We start from the raw sequence: 24,142 nt of genomic DNA, 5'->3' as shown, positions 1-24,142 counted from the left end.
TTGGCGATAGCACTTGTTATTGATCGTCGAGCCTTATCAGCAGTTGAGTACGACTTGGCCACACGACGTGGATCACCTCCTGCCTCTTGAATTACAGCTTTGGTGAGCGCAACCTGTTGAACAGGAGTTATGTTTAGTCGAGTAGCAACAGACACAACTGAATATCTTTTCAGAATATCATGAGGAATAAAGGCAGATGTACCTGCATATGTTGATCTGTGGTGACTACGCTTCCTTTGAAACTCTGGAATCGCCTCTTCTTCAGTTTCTTCCAAGCTATCTGCAGAGTCACTATCATCAGAGCATACAGAACTAATTGTCATCTCTTGTACACTGGATGATTCATGACGTTCTCGTCTTGAAGCTTCCGCTAAGAGGCGTTTTTCTTTTCTATGATCTTTATCAACTTTCTTCTTGTCAACACCACCAAATGAGGCTACTCTGTCAGATTTCATTGACTCTAAAAATACTCTATCTTCCTCATTCTTAATGTTTGTCATTGCATCTTTTGTCCATACACCAAAGGTCTTATCAAGACGTTCATTCATGGTTTGCAACTTAGCCAAAGTGCTTGGAGATTCTCGGCGAGAAACAGGTATTTGACGCAATTTGTTATTGTCATTAAGAAGGTCAAGTATTAGTTTGCAGCATTGATGGTCTGAAAGCATAGGAATATTTGCTTTAGTGTAGAATTTTTTCAGCTGGATAAGGACGATGCTGGCAGATTTCCATTTCAGTGGCTGAGTTTGTTTGCCTTCACATATTTCTTTCTGGATGTACCACATCACGCATCGAAGAACCTGCCGGCAAGTTGGGAGGCGGACTCCTGTCAATGTACCATCTGCTTCTGTAAAAGCATTGCCAAGACCAAAAATGGCACTTGCTAATCTGGTCTTCTTATCTGCCATCTGAAAGAAAATAAAGGATATTATTAGACTACTAGTATGGGACCCACGATTAGACCTCCGATTTCATTCATGTAAAAATACAAACTAATTATCAAACCATCGTTTTTTGCATAAAATTGTTATATTTGTATTCCTCTCATCAAGACCTTCAATTTGATACCAAACATGACTAGGTTTGGGTGTAAAATAACAAAATCAAACATTTTTACATAGTGCGGCCCCGAAAATGGCCCTAAATATATAAAAGTGGCCGGTGGCCACCCAGGACCACCTCTGATTTCATTTATTTTTTGCATACATACTTCTACCAACAAGTGTAACATTTGAAAGAATAGACATTAAAATCCAAGAACCTAAGGGCGTTTGATGCACCCTACTGCACATCCACCGAACCATTCGCATTTCCACCCTTTCTAGCCTTCGTTGCTGCTCTACGTTAATTACCCATGTCTCCCTGCCCTACATATAATACCCCATAATATCAAAGTGGATTTAAAAAAAAATTTTTTTTATACATTAATTCAAAATGAAAATCTGAAATATCTCGTCAATTTAGTATTCAATTCCTTTGCCATGACACTCCAAATAGACCTCAGGTGCATCCAATTTCCTTTGATCATCCTTGAGATGTCTCTACAACTTGATTGTAGTCCACCTGTGGCCAATTCAAATGATTGGACATGATTTAGAAAAAAACACAACTTTCTATCGATTATAAGGTTTCAAAGTTGACAGTGCATGTCAAAGTGGAAACTCCATCATGAAGTCCAAGGAACTGTCCATATAACTCCGAGATATAATTGTGAGGAAGGATAGATCTGGGGAAGGGTATAACATAATTTCTAGAGTGTTGAAAGTTCCCAAGAGCACAGTGAGCTCCATCATGAGGAAATGGAAAGAATATGGAAATACCCAGACACTTCCTAGAACTGGCTATCTGAACGAATTGAGCAACCAAGGAAGAAGGATCTTGGTCAAGGAGGTCACCAAATAACCCAATGACCACTGATAGAACTACAGAGTTCCTTGGCTGAGATGGAAGAACCTGCCAGAAGGACAACAGTCTCTGCAGTACATCACAAATCAAGGCTTTATGGGAGAGTGGCAAGACTGACGCCACGCCTGAGAAAAAGGCACATGACAGCATGCCTGGAGTTTGCAAAAGGCATGTGAAAGACTGAGAGCATGAGGCAAAATATTATGCAGTCTGAATGAAATGAATGAATGATCGTTTTAAGGCCATTTTCCCCGCTAGAGCAGGGGTTAGCCTTGCGGGCCCCATGACAATCATGGTTCCCTGTTTGAGGCAATGTTTTTTTTTTATTTATTGTTATGTCTGATGAGACGAAAATTTTACTCTTTGGTCTGAATGCAAAGTGCTATGTCTGGTCTGGTGGAAACTGAGCACAGCACATCACCCATCCAATACCATCTCTACCATGAAGCTTGGTGGTGGCACCATCATGCTATGGGGATGCTTTTAAGCAGCAAGGACTGGGAGACTTGCAAGGTGCAAGGACAGAGGGAGCAATAAATTGAGCCAAATCCAGGCAAATCCTTGAGGAGAACCTGCTTCAGAGTGTAAAAGATCTTTGACTGTGGTGAAGATTTACATTCCAACAGGAAAATGACCCCAGGCATACAGCCGTATCAACACTGGAATGGCTTCAGAACAAGAACGTGAAAGTCTTTGAGTCTCCCAGCCAAAGCCCAGACTTCAATTCCATTGATAATCTGTGGAAAGATTTGAAGATTGCTGTTCACCTATGTTCCCCATCCAACTTGACAGAGCTTGAGCAAAGCTGCAATGAAAAATTGGAGAAACTCCCAATTCCAGATGTGCAAAGCTGATACAAACAAACGCAAGAAGACTCAAAGCTGCAATTGCTGCCAAAGGCACTTCTACGAAGTATGGACTCAGGAGGTTGAATACTTGTATAAATTAGATATTTATGTACTGTATTTCATTTTTATTTGCTTTATAACAATTTCTAAAAAGGAATTCCACTTTTACATTGTGACAAAAAAAATCTCAATTAAATCAATTTTAAATTCAGGCTGTAACAACAAAATGTGAAAGAAGTAAAGGTGTGTGACTACTTTCTGGAGGCACTGAAAACTAAGTGTTTGAATGCATCCCCCCTTAATTACACTAATTCTTATGGGGAAAACTTCCCTGCGATCTGTCATTTTGTTACAAGTCATACTTTTCTGGAAAGCATCCTGGACGTTTAGTGAGGGACCCTCTGTATACAGACTATCTGGTGGAAAGTAATTTATCTGGAAAAGGAAGGAGTAGCTGATATTTTGGACACTAACCATTCATCAGAGTTTCTTTTTATCTCCTTTCATCCGACGAAGGGTTAATACCCAACACGTCAGCTTCATCTTGTTTCCCATGGTGGTCAGCATGTATCTCGTTCAACTTTCCGTTGATTTACCTTCCAGTTGATGGAGAACAGTACTTGCCTTTACAATCAAGACTAGTTCATCATTCTGGATTAAAACAGTTTATTATTACCTTCGGTGGACAGAGGCTATGTTGCCCTGTTTGTCTGTGTGTCTGTCAGTCTGTCAGCAGGAAATCTCAAAAGGTTGTGGACATATTCAGACGGAACTTGGTGGACAGGTTGGGTGTGACAAGGACGAATCAATTTGATTTTGGTGAAGAATGTGGATCTGGATCCGAGAATTTTTTTTTTAAAGTGATTTTTCGTCATTGACGGGGCTAAAAACGATATACAGTATATATATATATATATATATATATATATATATATATATATATATTAGTATATATATATATATTAGTATATACAGTATGATATTTTAAAAGTTGTGGTTGGATTATGACAAAACTTGGGGATGAGTTGGGTAGGTGCCAGGAACAAGCGAATTCGATTTGAGTTAAGGTCCGGTTGCAGATCCTGCCTATCAGTGGGATACAAAACGTAAACTCCGTCCTGGTGAAGGTATGCACTCTACCGAGTGCAGTACTAGTTACCTTTGCCAGAGGAGAGGGTATTGCATTTGAGTCCGTTTGTCTGTCTGTCTGTTTGTCCGCACAGAATAAATATGATTTTCTCTGCAACCGTTGGTCCGATTGACAGGAAATTTTCACCATAGGTGAAACTCAACATGTATAATTTTTTAAATGATAATCATGACGTCATAGGTCACATAGTACGGGCACCATCTTGGAAAAACCGAAAATTTCTGCACCTCTATATCTCCGAAAGCGCTGCATAGAAAAAATTGGGACATGGCTCATTGTAAAGAACACTCCATGTGGAATAAAATATGTTAATGATGATGTCATAGGTGCCTCCATTATGACGTCATAATTCGACAAGTATAAAACTTCATCCGATCAAGATTAAATTTCTTGAGCGCCATGTCGGCATAAAGTGGTGGAGCGTTATCAACTTAACTTTTTTAACGGACCAGGCACATGAACATTTTACACTAACAATAAGTTCGGGATATTGTGGGAGTGAGTTTATTTTTTTTATAGGGGTCAGGTTTATGCTATTGAAGTCAAGAATGCTGTGTTTTTTCACACATTAATAACCATAGAATTAGGACCAACAACATTTTTCAACATAATTAATACACAAAATCAACCACACCGAAGAACCTGCCAATATCCCTAACTTATTGTGAGTAGTGTACCTTGTTGTCTACACATATAATTGTTGTCTCCACCTTGCTGTCTACCCAATAATACAACCTGTGCTTTCATATCAATCTGTGGATCTGCCCTCATTAACAAGTAAGGATCCTTGCCTTCCTCCTTCGCATGATGAAACTTCACAGATCGGCATTGGTCTTTGCGACAATATGCAGAAATGGCAATTTGGACTTTATTTGCAAGCACTTCGTGAGAATGTGGAAGAGATATGGCCGATTTAACACATGATCTAACTAGAACGCGACTCAGTAGAGCGCATACTCCCGCCGTGGGTGGCCGCTGCTGAGCCCTATCTTCCAATGGTAAAAAATTCCTGGATCCGGAATAATATCCTGAGCTTCACCAAAAACGAATTAATTCTTCCTTATCCCAAGGGCAATCATCCCACCAACTTTCATCCAAATCCGCTCAGAACTTTTCCAGATATCTTGTTCACAAACACACAAACATACAAACACACATACGCACGCATACACACACACACGGACGGACACAATCAAATGCATTACTCCCTGGTGGGAGCAATAAAATATGTTACTGATGATGTCATAGGTGCCTTCATTATGACGTCATGATTAGGCGAGTACAAAACTTCATCCGATTAAGTTGAAATTTATTGAGCGTCATCTCGGGATAAATTGGTGGAGAAAAAAATAATAATTATGACGTCATCGGTCACGTGGGTCGGCCGCCATCTTGGAAAAAACGAAAAAAATTGCACCTCCATATCTCCGAAAGCGCTACATAGAAAAAATTGAGACATGGATCATTGTAAAGGCTTCTCCATGTGGAATAAAATATGTTAATGATGTCATCGGTGCCTCCATTATGACGTCATAATTATACAAGTACAAAACTTAATCCGATTAAGATGAAATTTCTTGAGCATCATCTCGGGATAAATTTGTGGAGAAAAAAAAAAGGACGACGTCATTGATCATGTGATTCGGCCGCCATATTTGTTTTACTACAAAAACCTTCAAAACCACGGAAAATGCGTCCTGGCGAGGGAATGCAATCTCTGCAAAATCTGTTCTTTCTTGTTATTATTGTAATGTATTTGTTTTAAAATGCACGTAAAGGGTTTAATGAAATTTGGAGTGAATCATTTTTTTTTTTCCTTGAAGGGGATATTTTATTTGAATATAATTGCTCACCTTTGTTATTCATATTTATTTATTTTTGAATGTTTAATTTGATGTTTATTTTTATATCCTGAATTATTTAAAAATATTTTTAGTTAATTATTTCTAATTGCAATTTACTATTTATTATAATTACAAATTTTGATATAACTTTTTCCATACCTTAATTATTTTCAATATTTTTCTGATTCAAAATTATTAAATTTTTAATGCTGTTATATTTTCACCCACAGTCTTTGCCTGCCTGGGCTTCCTATCTCCAGCAAACCGTGGCGCACTCATGACATGTGCAGTTGTGCTGTGGGTTTTGCTGGGCACTCCTGCAGGCTACATCTCTGCGCGCATGTACAAGAGTGAGTCGCACTGGTGACAAATTTGACCTCACTGAATTTTACATCACCTGCACAGTGCACGTGCTCTTTACCCTGAGAGAAAATGTGATACCTTGCAAAGTGGTTTTCATGATGGGTTTTTTTTGGTTGCCATGTCATTTTATTTTATACACATTCAGAATTTCAGGATTAACTAGAATGGCACTCAGTAGAGAGCATACCTCCGCCCGGTTGGCCATATCACTCAATGGTGTCGCACTTGACGCGATCAAGACGAAAAGTCAAACTCAAGTTGCACGAGACCTCGGGATACCGGAATCAACACTTCGTTGCTGGAAATCTCGAGAAGAAAAGTTACGTGCGTCACTTTGCAAAGTTGAAGAAGAAGCAGGACTAAAAGCCAAACGCCTGAAGACAGCCAAAGATTTCAGCCTCGATGACTCCCTGTACGAGTGGTTTGTTCAAGCTCGCTCAGAAGGCCTTCCAATGTCTGAATGGAGCAAAGAAGAGCTACACCAGTGGCACTCTGCCGACGACGAATGCCCAACATATGAGCACCTGACAGACGCCGAGATCGTCCGTAACGTAACTATAGCACCGGCGGAGGCAAGTGTACCGGTTCTCGAGCCACAAGAAGATGATAATGAGCCTCCACCCCCACCCCCAAAAGGGTCTGAAGCCATTGAACACCTCGAGGCTAGCCTCCGTTGGCTGGAGACCCAGGAGGTGGACCACATAAAAATCCTCCAACTCAGAAGCATTCTAGATTTTGCTCGCAGCCAGAGACTTGCTACTTTCAAGCAAGGAACACCCGATCACTTTTTTAAGAAATAAACTGTAAATGATGATTGCTAATTTTCTTGAATGTTTTTATTTGTTGTTTTGGGATGTTTTAGGATGTTAGGTCAACATTGGGTCAGTTTGAACGCCGATTTTCTTGAACCCCGATTTAGCGCGACCCCGCTTTTTTCACGATTACATTTTATGGACCTCAACGATCGCGTTATAATGGGGCCACACTGTATATATATATATATATATATATATATATATATATATATATATATATATATATATATATATATATATATATATATATATAAATAATTATATATATATATGTATGTATATATATATATATATATATATATATATATATATATATATATACATATACATATACACACATATATATACATATACATATACATATACACACATATATATACATATACATATACATATACACACACACACACGTCATCAACATGACATAAAATATCCTTTAGAATCTTGACAATAGTATGGGGACAAGTCATTGAGGTCCCTCCAAATCTCTCATCCCCTTTCTACTATGGATGGATTGAAGTTGAGGGGGCAAGTTGCAGCCCAACTTCATGACACCGAAGCCACTCGTGAAAGGCTGCACCATCCTCATAACATGTTCTTTTAAAGGGGGTTGCACGAACAGATGTGGTTGTAAGAAATCTTGGCAAAAAATATTGAACTTTGCCAGTGTAGGGAAGGGGGAAACTGCAACAATTCTTGAGTTAGGAGAAGTAATGATCTCTTGAGATATGTATGTATGTAAGTATGTATGTTTTCTCTCTATCTTCTATATAACCCTATTTGTGAACGTCTGTTTCTTCGGTTGTGCCTCATGGAGAGCCAAAGGAAGTGACTTGGAGAGGGAAGAGGGGGTCGATGGGGGGTAACTTTTCACGACAAAAAACATGGGCGCATCAGATTTAGACTAGGGGCGTGGCAGCAGGGTGTGGCTTCCTCTGACTATTAATTGCGTGACTGACTTTATTTTCCGGGCAATGCCGGGTAACTCTGCTCTTGTATTATAATTGAAACCATGGTTTTTTGGTTTTTTTTGGTTTTTTTTAAAATATAAGATCGAGGCTCGTGAAAGAGCAAACATTCATCACACAAAAAGTCAAACCGACACATAAAACATATACTAAGGGGAGCGGTAGACAAGGTGGGGAGAGATGGGGAAGGACACAAACACAACATTTGAGAGCAGGGACATCGAGAGATCTGTGGTAGGGAGAGGGCTTGGGGGGAGGTGGGAGAAGTATAAAACACATGGATACTGCAAGGACTTCCAGGAAAGAAGTTGGAATTTCAAAAAAGTGGATCTGGGGCGAATTAGCGGGGGTAGAAAAGATCAAGGTTTTGGATGGGGGAAGATAAGAGATGGTGGTGAACAGCTGTTTTAAAGATCTGGAGGGAGGAGTGGGATTGAAGAGAGTGAGGGAGTTTGTTCCAGAGGTGGGAGAAAAGAGGAATGAAAGAGTGAAGATGAGCAGAGAGTCTTGATTTTGGCAGTTTAACCATAAGAGGGTTGCAGGCAGATCTTGTGCGACCTGTAGGAATATTTGGGGGACAGAGCACAGAGAGAGCTGGGGGAGCAAGGCCGGAGAGGAGTCGGTAGAAGACAGAAAGACCACCAAACCTGCCTGCGGTGAGTGAGTGAAAGGCCCTCAGAGATAGCTTCATCGTGGGAGATTCCAATGATTCTGAAAGCTTTGGTTTCAACAGCGTGAAGCCGAGCTTGGTGTGAGGCAGGAGCACCGGCTCAGAGCGGAGAACAGTATTCCCTTGAGCTGCGGATGAAAGCCTTGTGTGTGGTGAGGAGCTCAGGTGTGCCAAGGAAGGACTTCGCACGATGGAGGATGCCCAGTCGGCGACTGGCTTTGGAGGCCAGCTTGGAAATGTGGTTTTCCCAGGAAAGATATTGACAGATAGTGAGACCCAAAAGCTTGAGCGACAGAACTTCTTGGAGAGGATTATTCAGAAAGTGGATGGGAGGGTTGTCCAGTCAGTCTTTTTGGAGAGACATCGTAAGAGTGTGAGATTTGTCAGGATTGAAAGACATGTTCCACTTGTTTGACCAGTTTGTGATTTTGTCCAGGTCTGCAGAGAGTGAGGAGGCTGCAGACTGTCGATCTGAGGACTGAGGAATGGAGCGGCAGAGAGTGGAGGCATCAGCAAAGAGATAGAGAGGATTTTACAGAGAGTCGGAGAGATTATTGATGAAGACCACAAAAAGCACAGGGCCGAGAACACTGCCTTGGGGGAACTCCAGCCTGAACAGGAAGGGGGAGATGAGAGAAATCCATTCAGGGCCACACGTTTACTACGACCAGACAGGAAGTCCGCAAGCCATGAGTGGAGATTTCCATGGATACCATAAGAGGAAAGTTTGGTGAGCAGAGTTATGTGCCACACCGTATCGAAGGCATGTGATATGTCAAGAGAGACAGCTCTGATTTCCTGTTTGGCATTGAGGACCTCCATCCATTGTTGAGACAGCAGAAGCAGCATGTCCAGAGTGGAATGACCTGGTCTGAATCCAAATTGGTGATCAGAGATCAAGCCATTGGAGAAGAGGAAGGATTTGATATCCGAAGAAATGATGGAATCCATGACTTTGCTGATAATTGGGAGCAGGCTGAGTGATCTGTAGTTGCAAGGATCTGTTTTTGCACATTTTTTGTGTAAAGCGGTAATGTTTGCTGATTTGCAAGATGATGGCAGATGACCTTCAGCAAAAGAGAGAGATGGGTTTGGGACACAAGATTTTGAGGCAAACACAGAGTTGAGGCATTCGGCTTTGTCATGTGCGGTGTCATCTGTGTAGCCATTTGAGGTAAGGGAGGTGATGGAGGGGGAAGAAACACCAGAAACGGATTTGACCAGATGCCACCAGGATTTGGAGGAAGGAGACAGGTTTGAGAGTTCATTCTTGAGTGTGGAGAAATAGTGCTTCCTGGCACGCCTGAGGCTAGACACACTTGTCCCGAGCTTGGTGGAAGTAACTGAGATTGCCTTCAGTTGGATTAGGCTTCCAAGAGGCAAAGGCAAGTTGTTTCTGGGCAACAGCCTCACCACAAGATTCAGTGTACCATGGACGGGAGGATGGGTAAGACAACTGAAGACGAGATGGGATAAATCTGTGCATGAGAGAGAGCAGTTTACTTTGGAAGAATTCCCAGGAAGAATTGATGTCAGAAGCAGTAGAGATGGGAGACCAGTCCAGATATAATTGATGGCTGCTTGAAGACCGTGCCAGTCGGCCTGAGTGAAATGCTAGACTCGTCGATGCCGAGGAGGCTCTCTGAGAATGGCCAGAGAGATATCCACTTTAACAAGCACATGATCAGAAGAAGCGAGTGGAGCAGAAGAAGAGCAGCAGACATTTAAAGGGAAGTTTCCCCACTACCCCCACTAATTCACCCCAGATCCACCTTGTTTGAAATTCCAACTTCTTTCCTGGAAGTCCTGGCAGTGTCCATATGTTTTATACCTCTCCCACCCCCTCCCCTTCCCATGCCTCCCCCCCAAAGCCCTCTCCCTCCCACAGTTCTCTCGATGTCTCCATGTCTCTCGGTCCCTGCTCTCAAATGTTGTGTTTGTGTCCTTCCCCCTCTCTCCCCATCTTGTCTACCGCTCCCGATGTTATTTGTTTTATGTGTCTGTTTGTCTTTCTGTGTGATTAATGTTCGCTCTTTCACGAGCCTCGATCTTGTATTCAAAAAAAGTTTGTCATAACCAAGTCTAGACGAGAAGATACTCCATCGACTGAGTTCCGTGTCGGGAAATTGACAGATGGTGTCAGTCCCAATGAGTTGCAGAAGTCCTTTGCTGAGATGCCATGGGTGGTGAGAGATGAACCCACACCCAGCCAGCTGGCATGATGACAGTTGAAGTCGCCACATACGGTATGAGGAAGAGAGAATTGGGATGAGTGGATAGAAGTTGGTCCATGTTGTCAGACAGTGAAATGTAAATGGAGTCATCACTGTTTGGAGGACGGTGCAGAACACATATGAACAAAAGGTGGGAGCGGAGAGGAATTCGTAGCCAGAGGTACTCCTGGGGGTGGGGTGGAGAGGGGGTAGTGCAAGGAGAGCGAGGAAGAGTTTTTGATAAAGATAACAACCCTACCACCAGGATGAGGCTCATGTCTATCATACTGGAGGAGGGAGTAACCAAGAAGAGATATTAAGGAATGAGAGACATCTTGAAGGAGGAAAGTTTATGTTAAGCAGATCAAGTCTGGATTGTCAGAAGCAACCTGAATGGAGAGATCAATCAGGTTTGAGCGAAGGCCCTGGATGTTTGAGGTCCATACCGTTAATGAAGACAGAGGGGGAGCATCGGGTGCAGGGCAGGGGAGGGGTGGGGTCAGATGAAGGATGAGAGGGGGAGGTAGGGAGAGCTGTTGATAGTGTGTCAGAGATTACAGAAGAGTTACAAGAAAGGGAAGGATGAGGACAAAAGTTTTGATGGTGATGGGATGAGGCACAGTGAGGGGTTGTTTGAGGGGGGTGGGGGTGCAGAGGAAAGTAGAAGGTTGGAGGAGGTGGCGGTATGAGATAGAAGGGAGACGAAGTGGGGAGGAGGCAGCTTTGAGGAGGAGGAGGGAGGAGGGAGGGGGTACGGGGGAGAACTGGAGAAGGATGGTCGTGGGGGAGATTTGAAGGGGAGGGGCGAGGGGGGAGTTTTGAAGGAGAGGGGCGATGGGGGAGTTTTGAAGGAGAGGGGCGAGGGGGGAGTTTTGAAGGAGAGGGGGGAGTTTTGAAGGAGAGGGGTGAGGGGGAGTTTTGAAGGAGTGGGGCGAGTTTTGAAAGAGAGGGGCGAGGGGGAGTTTTGAAGGAGAGGGGCGAGGGGGAGTTTTTAGGGGGAGGGGGGGAGATTTGAAGGGGAGTGGCAAAGTGGGAGATTTGGAGGGGAGGGGTGAGGAGGGAGTTTAGGAAGAGAGGAGCAAGGGGGAAGATTTGGAAGGGAGGGGCGAGGAAGGAGAATTGAAAGGGAGAGGGGAAGAGGGAGTTTTGGAGGGGAGGTGTGAGGGGGGACGGGGAGTCTAGAAAGTAGATGATTGATGAAAAACGAACATTTATAACAAATTGGGTTTTTGGAATGCTGTTGCTGTTGAACAAAAAGCTGTTGAAAACGCAATGTCACACTCTTTTAGTCTTTAATTATAAAACTACAAACCAGTTCCAAACTATTCCAATGGAGTGGAAGATTTTGAATGTGTATGAAAAACCACCAAGATCCTCTTTCCTTCGGAACCATTTCAAAACGATGAGATTTGCATTGCATTTGCTTGCTGCGACGGCCGCCACTTTGATTTGTCCGGATGATCTTCTCGGATCATCCAAACACCCATTCTAATCATTTTAGAATGCCAAAATCAGTATGGAAAGATCCCAAGATTGTCCTTCTAGCCCTATTGGTTCAAAAGTTATGCGATGTTCTAAAATGCTATTTTAGGTGTCGGCCATCTAAAAATCGGCATTTTTGGATATAAAAACGAGGTCGGAGAGATTGGCAACCAGGCTCATTGGATTCAGCAGGTTAAAATCCTTTTTAAAAAGTTGGTTGCCTGATTTTGTCAAAGAATGCCTACTACTACTTGAATTTCTATTAGATTTGTGCCAGAGTAGGAATTGGTCTGCAGGAGATTCTCGTTGTTCAAGCTCAGCCTTCTTGCAGTGATGTAAAGTGTGATTCGGTCAGAATTGTTGGAGCCAAACATAAATGGTAGGAATCCATTTATGTTTGGCTTCAAAGGTTATCAACGTAATTTGGGCATTATAAAAATTGATGTTTAGAATGGAAAAAAATAATTAGAGCATGATTTTAGAATTGATTTTAATACTTCAACATAAGGATGTTTTGGAATCTTTAGTTTGTTGTTGTTTTCTCACCTTTTTGTGACATTTTTCTTAACGTGCAGCATTTGGTGGGGAGCGATGGAAGACAAATGTGATTCTTACAGCCTTTCTCTGCCAAAGGTGAGGAAGTTGTAGATGGAGAAATGCTTGTGTTTGTCCGCATTGGTGGACAATTTGAACAGTAGGCTTTATCAACTGAAAGTTGGCAAAGGTACGTTAACCGCTACGGGAAGAAAAATGAAGCTGACGTTTTGGGTATTAGCCCTTCGTTGAAGCAAAAGAGGGATGTGAGGATGGAGAGGGTGTTTATCTGTATATTGTTTGAAGGGGCCGAGTAGGTGAAGGTGAAGCATCATATGTGCCATGGGGTTGGGGGATGGAGTAGTGTGGGGGGTATCCTTAGTTAGATTGTATGAAGAATAGTGTGGTCCGTGTGTCTGCGTAGGTTATGTTACTCTTGTAACAGGGAAAAATGTCAGAGCAAGTCATATTGCAAGTGTCAGAGTAAGTCACAACAGGATGGGCAGATTTGTCTCCTGCAGAGAGGTCCTTGATGGGGTGGAGGAGTGTGGGGGGGGGGGGGGCGGGAGAGGCAGGGAGAGGTGAGGTGGAAAGGATGCTGAGGGAAGGAAATCACCACCCCCATCCAGTGGAGTGGCCAATAGGGACCATCTGTGGGTGATTCCAGGAGACAATAAAAGCTGTTGTGATTACCTGCACACTCTCTCTTCTGTCGCTGGCCACCCAAGGCTGTGAGGAGAGTCGCGAGACATTGCCTTGCATCACCTTCGCATCCCTCACCTTTGCAGCCACAAACATCGCCGTACTGCAGCCACAACCATTCGTCGCCCCTCCACGCCCCAAGCTTCATGCCTGCCGCAAGCCCTCGTCTGTCCCATGTCCCATTGTTTTGTGTGCAAGTCTGGTAATCGGTGGTACTAGGGGGGTTAGGCTTTATTTATTCTCTGCATACAGTAAATCCTTAAATATCGCGGGTTTGAATATCAATATCACAGTTTTGACCAATCATGGGCAACCTCTTTGTGTACCAATTTGGTTATTTGCTTATCGTGCAGCTTGGTTTTGACCAATCGTGGTGTTCTAGCTGAGCTGTGATGGTTATCTCGCACCATGAGGCTTTCGCCCACATTCATAATGGAATGTCAACTAGTGTAAAACGATAGACAAAAGTGATTATTTTAATTTTATTTATCCGTTGGGTTACAAAGCTGCAGAACTATTTGTAAAATAAACACATCGACAGATTACAAAGGAAAACAATCTGAGAGATGAATATGGGGAATGGTGGGGATGAGGGGGCATGTTTAATTGCTTTTTACGTTTAATCTGCCTCACTGTGGGACGAGACTTCATCATAAAGTCAATTTATGTTTACCAGTACACATACTCCCTACGGAAGTGGCAGGAAGGGTCATGTTATTATCAGGAAGGTTATTCTTTGTGGGGTATACAGATTACTGTATATCTACGCTCGGGGGCGTTTATCTGTGGTGGACGGGATAAACACAGATTGTCTCACGGATGTCGGGATTCCTCCAAATTTCTGTCAGTTTAGTGTTAAACAGCATTAGCGACTGTTTAGAAAGGTAATCATAACGTGCTTGTGGTTTATAATATTTTTTACTTCTGGTAGAGGAAGACAAATGTGATTAGCAGGCGTTGGTGCTTCGATGGAAATGGCACGAAACGCTATTTATTCACGTTTAACACATTGTTTGTTCAAGAAGGAAAAACCCCTTGGGGAGGTCGGCGGATATTAGTATTAATATTGTTTTGTAATGACATTAATATTATGCTATTAACATTGATGGTGTTATTACTTTTCTTATTGGATATGGCCTTGGAAAAACGCCACGATAAAGCTATCTTAACACGGATATACACTTCAACACGCAACCCCCTTGGCGGGGAAAGCCCCCTTGAGGTGGGGGAGAGGGAAGTTAAATCACTACAACCTCTGTCGTGTGGCCCTTAGGCTCCATGTGAAGTTTGGTTGCGATTGGATAAGTAATGATCAAATGTATGGCGTCAACATAATCAGACAGTCAGTCAGACAGACAGATTTTTTTTTATTTGACTGTTGTCCACCTTCCTCAATTTTATTGAAGCCCAGGAAGCTAACCCTCTTTTTCCTGTCGGAAATTGATGGTGGTTGTTGTTATTGTTGTATAGCCCCGGACAGTTTTCTCGAACAAGCCCGCAGTACGGAGACGGCCGATCAATCCCCCAGGAGCGTCCCAGAGATCTCCCACATCCAGGACGGTGTACCCCCACTTTCACAATGTCAAGGCCATGAGAGGGAGAGACAGACCCACAGACAGGAGGGAAAGCGCTGGTCCATGGGGACCGAACTGTGACCACGTTGTCCTGACGAATCCGGGCAGCAGGGAAGAATGGGGAAGATTTGGTCCCCGACCTCCTTTGCGGGGTTGGGGTGCAGGGGTCGAGGGGGGGGGGGGTGGTTGGGGGTAAAACTACCATGAAGAGGCATCCCCAATAGTAGTAGGAAATTGGATTTAACTGTTGTGGTTTTGAATATAGTGGTGTTTTCTTGGAACGTAACCCCCACTATATTTAAGGGTTTACTGTATACGTTTGCGTGTCCCTCATCCCTACTTGTCTGTCGACCGCTTGGTTTGTCCCATGTATTTATTCATAGCGTCATGTCCACTAATATTGCCGTATCCTCTCTTGATAAACCTCATTTTAATTATATGAAACGTTTTCTCGCTTTTTGTTTCCCTTGCATTACACCGCCAGTTTCATCTACGATTGGGTAAACCTTGGGTAATCTTAGGATTAAGAGAATGCAGTATCTTTGACACCATTTTGGGATCTGCAGATGGTCTTAGACCATCAAGCTCAGAGCAGTTTGTGTTAACGGACCCCGATGACACGCCAATGTTGTTGGTTGCGGTGAAAGTTTGAAGGATCATAATGGGGATGGATACATGAGTGGTTGAGATTTGGAGGGAGGTGAATCTCTTTTGAAGGTCGAGGTGTTCTTGGGTGTTCTGATGAAGGGCCGATGACAGAAACGTCAGTTTCACTTTGCTTCCCATGATGATTGGCATACCTTTGTTCACACTCGTTTGTTAAAACCTGCCGTTGGAAGTTGTCGTCAATTGCCAGTAGCCTGAGTAAAGATTGGTGTCAATTTCTGAGTTAAAAGCTTCTACGAATATTTGTCCATACACGTCATTAATGCCAAAGAAAGAGCAAAGTTAAATTACATTAAAATAAACTTTTCTTTCACCCTATCATATGTTTGTTATTTGCTGCAGTTTTCAGACTTGTGTAAGTGCTAGCACTCAGTTAAGGATTCATCACGTTTTTATGCACTTTGTGTTGTGGAATTGAAGTGATGGTACCGTGTGGTGGCCAGATGTGTATTTTTTGAAAGCCTTTGTCGGAAATTTTCTGAACTTTAATTTTCACAATTAGTGGAGTTGGGTTGTGGGTGGCAAATGTAAATTTTGTTGAAATGTGTATATTCTGTTCATTAAATTTGAATGTAAATTGTTTCTTATTATTATTCCCTGTAGCCTCGTGTTCTCTGACTTCTTCGTCATGAACTTGATCCTGTGGGGTGAAGGTTCTTCTGCCGCCATCCCCTTCAGCACACTCGTTGCTATCCTCGCCCTTTGGTTCGGGGTCTCGGTTCCACTGACCTTCCTCGGTGCCTTTGTCGGGTTTCGTAAGGAGGTCGGTGAATTGCTTTTAAGATTGTATCGCTATGTGGATTGTTTTCCGGAGATTGATATAGATCCCAGTACACTGAATACTGTGCATTTGGGCAATTCCACGGTAACTCACGTTACATTTAATGGGGGTCAAACTTGGTTTCAGGGTTGTTATTTTATAATCATAGATGCTATATCCATTCAATGATTTCACAAGGAGTATATTAACTTGTGATCCAGTGATGGGATTTTGACCAAACTTGGTACAGGTATATATTACAATACAAAGATGAACTGATTAGATTTCGGCATCAAGAGGTCCAAGGTCAGAGTCTGTAATAGGTTTTTGTTACCCTGATAACTTAAGAATGGCATAAGTGAATAAAGCAAAACTTGGTACAAGTATGGATAACGATGTAAAGATAAACAGATTAAATTATGGGGCGAGGTTCTTTTCACCTTCTCTTTTGCTCAAGGTCATCGGTCAGAATCTTAGAAATCAGCAAACATCACCGCTTTACACAAAAAAGGTGCAAAAACAGATCCTTGCAACTACAGAGCAATCAGCCTGCTCCCAATTATCAGCAAAGTCATGGAATCCATCATTGCTTCGGATATCAAATCCGTCCTCTTCTCCAATGGCTTGATCTCCGATCATCAATTTGGATTCAGACCAGGTCATTCTACTCTGGACATGTTGCTTCTGCTGTCTCAACAATGGATGGAGGTCCTCAATGCCAAACAGGAAATCAGAACTGTCTCTCTTGACATATCACGTGCCTTCGATACGGTGTGGCACCCAGCTCTGCTCACCAAACTCTCCTCTTATTGTATCCATGGAAATCTCCACGCATGGATTGCGGACTTCCTCTCTGGTCGTAGTCAACGTGTGGCCCTGAATGGATTTCTCTCATCTCCCCTTCCTGTTCAGGCTGAGTTCCCCAAGGTAGTGTTCTGGGCCCTGTGCTTTTTCTGGTCTTCATCAATGATCCCTCTGACTCTCTGGAAAATCCTCTCTATCTCTTTGCTGATGACTCCACTCTCTGCCACTCTATCCCTCAGATCGGCAGTCTGCAGCCTCCTCACTCTCTGCAGACCTGGACAAAATCACAGACTGGTCAAACAAGTGGAACATGTCTTTCAATCCTGACAAATCTCACACTGTTATGGTCTCTCCGAAAAGACCGACTGGAAAACCCTCCCATATACTTTCTCAGCAATCCTCTCCAAGAAGTTCTGTCGCTCAAGCTTTTGGGTCTCACTATCTGCCATGATCTTTCTTGGGAAAACCACATTTCCAAGCTGGCCTCCAAAGCCAGTCGCCGACAGGGCATCCTCCGTCGTGCGAAGTCCTTCCTTGGCACACCTGAGCTCCTCACCACATACAAGGCTTTCATCCGCAGCTCAATGGAATACTGTTCCCCCCCCTCTGGACCGGTGCTCCTGCCTCACATCTAGCTCGGCTTCACGCTGTTGAAACCAAAGCTTTCAGAATCATTGGAATCTCCTGCGATGAAGCTAACTCCGAGGGCCTTCCACTCACTCACCGCAGGCAGGTTGGTGGTCTCTCTGTCTTCTACCGACTCCTCTCCGGCCTTGCTCCCCCAGCTCTCTCTGTGCTCTGTCCCCCAAATATTCCTACAGGTCGCACAAGATCTGCCAGCAACCCTCTTATGGTTAAACTGCCAAAATATATGCTCTGCTCACCTTCACTCTTTAATTCCCATTTTCTCCCACCTCTGGAACAAACAACCCCCCCCTCGCTTCAATCCCATTCCTCCCTCCAGGTCTTTAAAACAGCTGTTCACCACCAACTCTTATCTTCCCCCATCCAACACCTTGATCGTTTCTACCCCCGCTAATTCACCCCAGATCCACTTTTTTTTAATTCCAACTTCTTTCCTGGAAATCCTTGCAGTGTCCATATGTTTTATACCTCTCCCCCCAAGCCCTCCCCCTCACTCAGTTCTCTCGATGTCCCTGCTCTCAAATGTTGTGTTTGTGTCCTTCCCCCTCTCTCCCCATCTTGTCTACCTCTCCCCTTATTTTGTGTTTTATGTGTCGGTTTGACTTTTTGTGTGATTAATGTTCGCTCTTTCACGAGCCTCGAGCTTGTATACAAAAAAAAAGAAAAAATAAAAGAGGTTAAAAGCCAGAGGTTATGTCAGGTAAAAATGTGATACTTGAGAACAGCCGAAGGGATTTTAATAAAACTTGGTACAAGTACTGTATGTATAATGATGTGGGTGGAGGCATATTGTTCGCGTTGAAGATGTATGATTGTATGTGTGATGTTAGTATGATTATATTCAACTAGCTGAAGGTGTTCAACAGGCACTTGAGTACTGTTCTTGTCAAACAGCTCATGTTCTGTGATAGTTGCATTATTTAATTTGTTTCAAATTCAATTATTTCGCATGCACATATATCTTTACAATTGAATTCTAGCTTCAGTTTCCCATCAACTCTGGACTAGCACACACATACCACCAGGGGGCGATATATCCCCATCCACACTCACCCACACCCCTGTCCCCATGATCTGATATCCTCTCGCTATCTGGAAGTTATTCATTAACCTCCCATTTTCATGAGAATGTTCTCATTTCTTTGCAGCCAATTGAATTTCCAGTTCGTACGAACCAGATTCCTCGTGAGATTCCTGCCCAGACATTCTATACACGCCCAATCCCAGGCATAGTAATGGGTGGAATTCTTCCTTTTGGCTGTATCTTCATCCAACTTTTCTTCATTCTGAACAGCATTTGGTGAGCTTTGCTGTAGCACTTGTGTTGATTGTGTGTGATTGACTTATTTTGGTGTATTGCTCCTTTACGATTCCCGATTTCAAACCTGCCTGCCTTTTCAGATTTTCCATAACTTTTAAACAAACCACACTGAAATGGAGGTATGGATTAGTTATTAAGCTTCCACCTATAGCTGGGGTTCCCAAACCCAGGGCCGTGACCCAAACTTGAAAACCTGGTTTTTGAAGGGGGTGGGGTACCCCCAATTTTTATTGGTTCCTCAGTTTCTTAGACTTGGACTCCTCGGAGTATTAAACCATTACTTAGGTTTTGTTTTTTCCTTTTTTTTCTGCCAATGTCCGAGCTGTATCATGGAGCTGTCTGGGAATTTTGGAATGGAAGTTTGCATCAATAATGGAAATACAAAGTATACGGGGGTAAAATCATTATTTTTGACTTTGATCAATTAATTTTTAAGGTCATGACCCAATTAGAGACATTTCACATTTTTCACCACTGGCAAAGATAAAACATCCCTATACACTAATACAAACAAACACGTGTCCGTGAATTATAGTAAGGATGATACTCCGGTTAAAGGTCAAGGTCCAATGGCGGTCTGAAAAAAATATGTTCATCATTCGATCGCGGGTGCTGGGGGAGGTTAACCCTTGGCGATCGCTTTGTGATCGCAGATGTCTACTGTCACGTTCAAATGTGATGTTTGTGCAGGAATTCCTACAAATTGGCTTTTGCCACTGGTAATCAGTGATGATGCAAATCGCTCGTTTCCCTGGGTGAAAAAAAAACAAAAAAAAAAAAAAAACGTTTTTGATCAGAAGAAGAATACTCACAAGGTAGTTGCGGAAAAAGTAGCCATCCCTGTGGTGCTGTGGAAAGTGAAACTATGCCCTTGTCGAGGTCATTTCTCGAAGGTGGTGATTCTTTTGTTTTCTCTGTTTAAAAGAAACTTCCAAGAAGAAAAATGCAGAAATTTTGGTATTCCTGTGGTAACATTTTCAATACGTTACGATTTATTGAACAGGTGGTTGAAAAACTGGCAGTTATACTAGTCTTGTGGTAGCAAGTGAAACTGCACCTGTGGAGGTCAATTCAGGAATTTAAAGTGAAACCATTACGAGAGAACTTTCACACAAATATTTATTACATGTTATTAGTAAATAGTGAGTAAATGACACAAACAAGCATTTCCTGCTTTTCCAGGTCCCACCAGATGTATTACATGTTTGGCTTCTTGTTTTTGGTGTTCACCATCCTCGTCGTCACATGTTCGGAGACTACTATTCTGTTGTGCTACTTCCACTTGTGTGCTGAGGTGAGCATTCCATTTTCATGTTATTAGGATTTTGCATCCTCTGAACAAGCTTGATTTGCTCTCTTTTGGTTTTTAGGTCCTTTTGATCGTAGCTTTTTGTTTCGTCGATGAAGCCTCGGCCCGTGGAAGAGTGAGGTAACAGAGAGGCAGTGGGACAACAAGGGGACGAATGAACACGAGAGAGACTGGGGAAGGAAATGTAGCAATCTGCACGTACAATTTAGATTTGTATATGGAAAGATGGAGGGTAGAAGGTTTCGCCCTTCAGGAATGCCCCAGTTGATTTGAGTGATTACATCACAAGTAATTGGGTAAAACAATCTGATTTGGAAATGTTTTGCTAAAGCAGCTCGTTGACACTGGATGATCTCTACAGTCTACTGCAGATGTCTGGATAGTGCAACCTTTATGAACGATGCAACACACTTTCAACATATTTTGGTACAGCTTGAAGCTCTCTGGTGGATAACCTGATTATGAAGGAATTGGAATGCAAGATTCTTCTGGCTGCTGCATTTTTGGAACAGATATGCTGACTGACACGTTTGCCATTGTCCATAAGGACAAGGTCGACTGTGTTGTTCAGCAGCTCTGCCGGGTCTTTCCCAGCATAAAATTTACAAAAGGAATTGAGAAAAGAAAAGTCGCTCTTCTTGGATGTGGAGGTTTGCCGGGAACCAGACGGCTCACTGAGGATGTCTGTACAGGAAACCGACGCGTGCCAATAAATCGATTTTAATTTGTGCAATCCCAGTTGCCAAAAACCTACTGTTGCTTTGTACACTAACCTCCCTGACGGGGAAAAAAAAAGTACTGAAATTTTTCAAGAAAATGGGTAAGATTATTGAAGCTTACTCCCTGTCCTAAAAATAAATAAAAACCCACCAAAACAAAATAAATAAATAACCCAATAAAACGTGTGTACACACATGCATGGGCATAAACATCGCATGCAAGTCGATATTAAACATGTCATTTATTACTTCTATTGACCAAGTGTAATCCATGTGATGATGTTGCCAGGATTACAGGTGGTGGTGGAGGGCCTTCATGACTAGCTCATTCACGGCGGTCTACCTTTTCTGTTACGCTGTCCATTACTTCATGTCCAAGCTACTCATCACAGGCCTAGCAAGCACGATCTTGTACTTTGGCTACACACTCATCATGGTTTTGATCTTCTTCCTCTTTACTGGTACGTACTTCATGCTTGGCCACGTGTCGTGCTACGAGAAACCCAGCGTTTGTTGCAATTTTCTTTGTTGTTGCCAGAATTGAGCCACCACCCCATCTCATTTTATTCAATTTGTTGTCATTTTTATCCACTCTCCCTCCCTCCAATCCACCACCCCTACTTCTTTGCTTCAGGAACCATTGGGTTCTTCGCCTGCTTCTGGTTTGTGAGGAAGATCTATGCCGTAGTCAAAGTCGACTGATTGTTACAAGACAATGTTTTGAAGGACAAAAACCACAAAGGAATCGAGCTGTTTATAAAACCAAATTGGATGTGAACTTTATTTTGTATGGAGAATAGGTTGTTATATAATTGGTTTTTCATTCCCAATCCACAATGTTTGATCCATTTTCTCATGCACACCCCATAAACGGACAACTAACTTCAAATTTATGGAAGGATAAGAATATTTATATGATCCCATACTAATCAAATCTTGACCTTTGTATTTTTTGTAATATCGGTTCCTTCATAGATATGCATTGAGGAATGCTATACGTTCGCACCGTAGGCACGAATGACTCTCTTTTGCGACCAGTGTCCTGGGCATACATTTTGTGTCGATAATATATTTTTGATTTTCGATTGTTATCTTTTTTTTGGTAGAAGGGGTGAATTGCCGAAAGCGTTTGATTGCGCCTTCTCGATTGTGTGAAAACCTGCCTTACGTAGTCACCTTCTTCCCTGCAAAAAAAAATGGCCTTTTGATGTCAGGTACCACGTATCATCGGGAACAACATTGAGGCGTCGCCGCGGCCGTTTTTTGATTCAACGTTTTGCTGAAACCGCATAAATTTTCAGGTGAAGTTACAAGACAAAAGTCGAACTTGCATACATTTCTAATTTCATTGTAATTCGTTACCTTTGCGTAATTCACATCGTGCCTGACCCAAGGTTGGAAAATTATTTTAATTGTACTCGAACTGCTGAATACTAATGATGACGAAGCCGTCTCATAACCATGTGATTGTCATTTTGGGTACAGGTATGCTGAGATAGCACAGGAATAATGAAATTGGATTTGAATGGTTTGTCCGGCCTGCAGTTGAGGTCATGCCATCCAAAGCATAAATTGCATGACAAAAACTGTTATGGAATTCAAATGGCTTTTGATGTCATGGTTGGTGGTCGTGTGTCGCGGTTGCCGTCTGAGCGATTGCAGGACGATCTGCAAGTGGGTGGAATTGGCACAACAGGTGATGAGGTCGTCACGGAAATCCTAGAGTTAAAGTTTTGCAAATGCGAATGTTACATTTTGTTATGATGGATTAACGTTTGGACTTTACAGCGCCTTTACCCATGTGGTCAGTACTTGCTGCAAGATGTATATAGATTCCAGTCCCAAGTCTTTCACTTCTTCTCCTTCATATGAATTTCCTACCTCCTGCATCCTTTTTGTCCTCTCTGCTTCGAACGCTGTTCGTGTCGGGTTTAAACAGCACGTGAGGGTCTCTATTGAGAAAACGAACGTCGTTTGGTCATTTGCACAACTGTGCTCCGTCCCATACTCATTTGAATGTACTTTGTTTTGTCATGGACCAGGTGCGGGGTGAGGGAATCGTTCATGTTCTTACCTTCAGCGGTGGCATGTTGTAACTTTTTATTTTATTTTTTATTATTGTTTATTCCCCAAAACCGCTTTTTGTCCTTTGTCTCTGTGGAAGTGATCTTATTGGGTTTTTTTCTGGGCAGGGGGACGGGATGGGGATGGTGCGTTGTTGAGCTGTGAATTATAATCCTTGTTTGTTTGTTGAACAAGCAGCATCGTTTGTCCGTAGTTGGTTGTATCATCAAACAACTAAACATTACTTTTGCTGACTTGTTGAACAAACTACGTTTTCATCACAAAACTTTGGGGCATGTTGCCAATATTATGCTTTGTTTGACTTTTCTGTGTTGTACTTTCATTAACCTGCTTTGTTTTATTATTTTGGCCAGCTCTTAGTAACTGTACGTTGGATTTATGCGGGTGGAGGTTGTCAATAAAGGAGGCATTATTATATGTTCCTATCGCTTTTCAGGAAAATACATACATTGCTCTTTTATTTTGGCGTGTAATTTTCATTTGCTGAATATTTGACATTCACCTATGGCGTTACTTTGTGTTCACAATGAGCTCAATAAATAATACAAAATCAATGTGAGGTATATTTATCCGTTGTTATCCATTTCTTAATTGTGTATGTGTGGATGGGGTTAAGAAAGGGGAGGACCAGAGGAGGAAGCGTGTGTGTGTTTTTTGGGGCACAATTGTTCACTTCGACATGAGACGCCAGCCAACATTCCCGTCGTCCTGATCTTGCACTTAAATCGTCGTATAAAAATTCGTGCTTCAGCTTTGATGATCACG

The 24,142-nt window shown here is 42.6% G+C and overlaps 1 protein-coding gene across 1 annotated transcript in view; it reads left to right on the top strand.

Moving 5' to 3' along the window:
* Nucleotides 1-23,931, top strand: part of LOC137432891 (transmembrane 9 superfamily member 2) — a 52,978-nt gene extending 29,047 nt beyond the window's left edge. Inside the window, exons 11-17 of the mRNA XM_068125197.2 lie at nucleotides 5,978-6,097; nucleotides 12,834-12,891; nucleotides 16,338-16,497; nucleotides 19,092-19,243; nucleotides 20,447-20,558; nucleotides 21,582-21,753; nucleotides 21,927-23,931. Of these exons, the coding sequence (XP_067981298.1) occupies nucleotides 5,978-6,097; nucleotides 12,834-12,891; nucleotides 16,338-16,497; nucleotides 19,092-19,243; nucleotides 20,447-20,558; nucleotides 21,582-21,753; nucleotides 21,927-21,994 (842 nt within the window). The 3' untranslated portion in view covers nucleotides 21,995-23,931. The remainder of the gene's footprint in view (nucleotides 1-5,977; nucleotides 6,098-12,833; nucleotides 12,892-16,337; nucleotides 16,498-19,091; nucleotides 19,244-20,446; nucleotides 20,559-21,581; nucleotides 21,754-21,926) is intronic.
* The last annotated feature ends 211 nt before the right edge of the window (nucleotides 23,932-24,142 follow it).

The sequence above is a fragment of the Myxine glutinosa genome, chromosome 8, assembly GCF_964187855.1.
Source record: "Myxine glutinosa chromosome 8, kmMyxGlut1.1, whole genome shotgun sequence".
Taxonomy (NCBI): Eukaryota; Metazoa; Chordata; class Myxini; order Myxiniformes; family Myxinidae; genus Myxine; species Myxine glutinosa.
The sequence above is the reverse complement of the archived record's forward strand: the minus strand, read 5'-3'. Positions and strand labels throughout refer to the sequence as shown.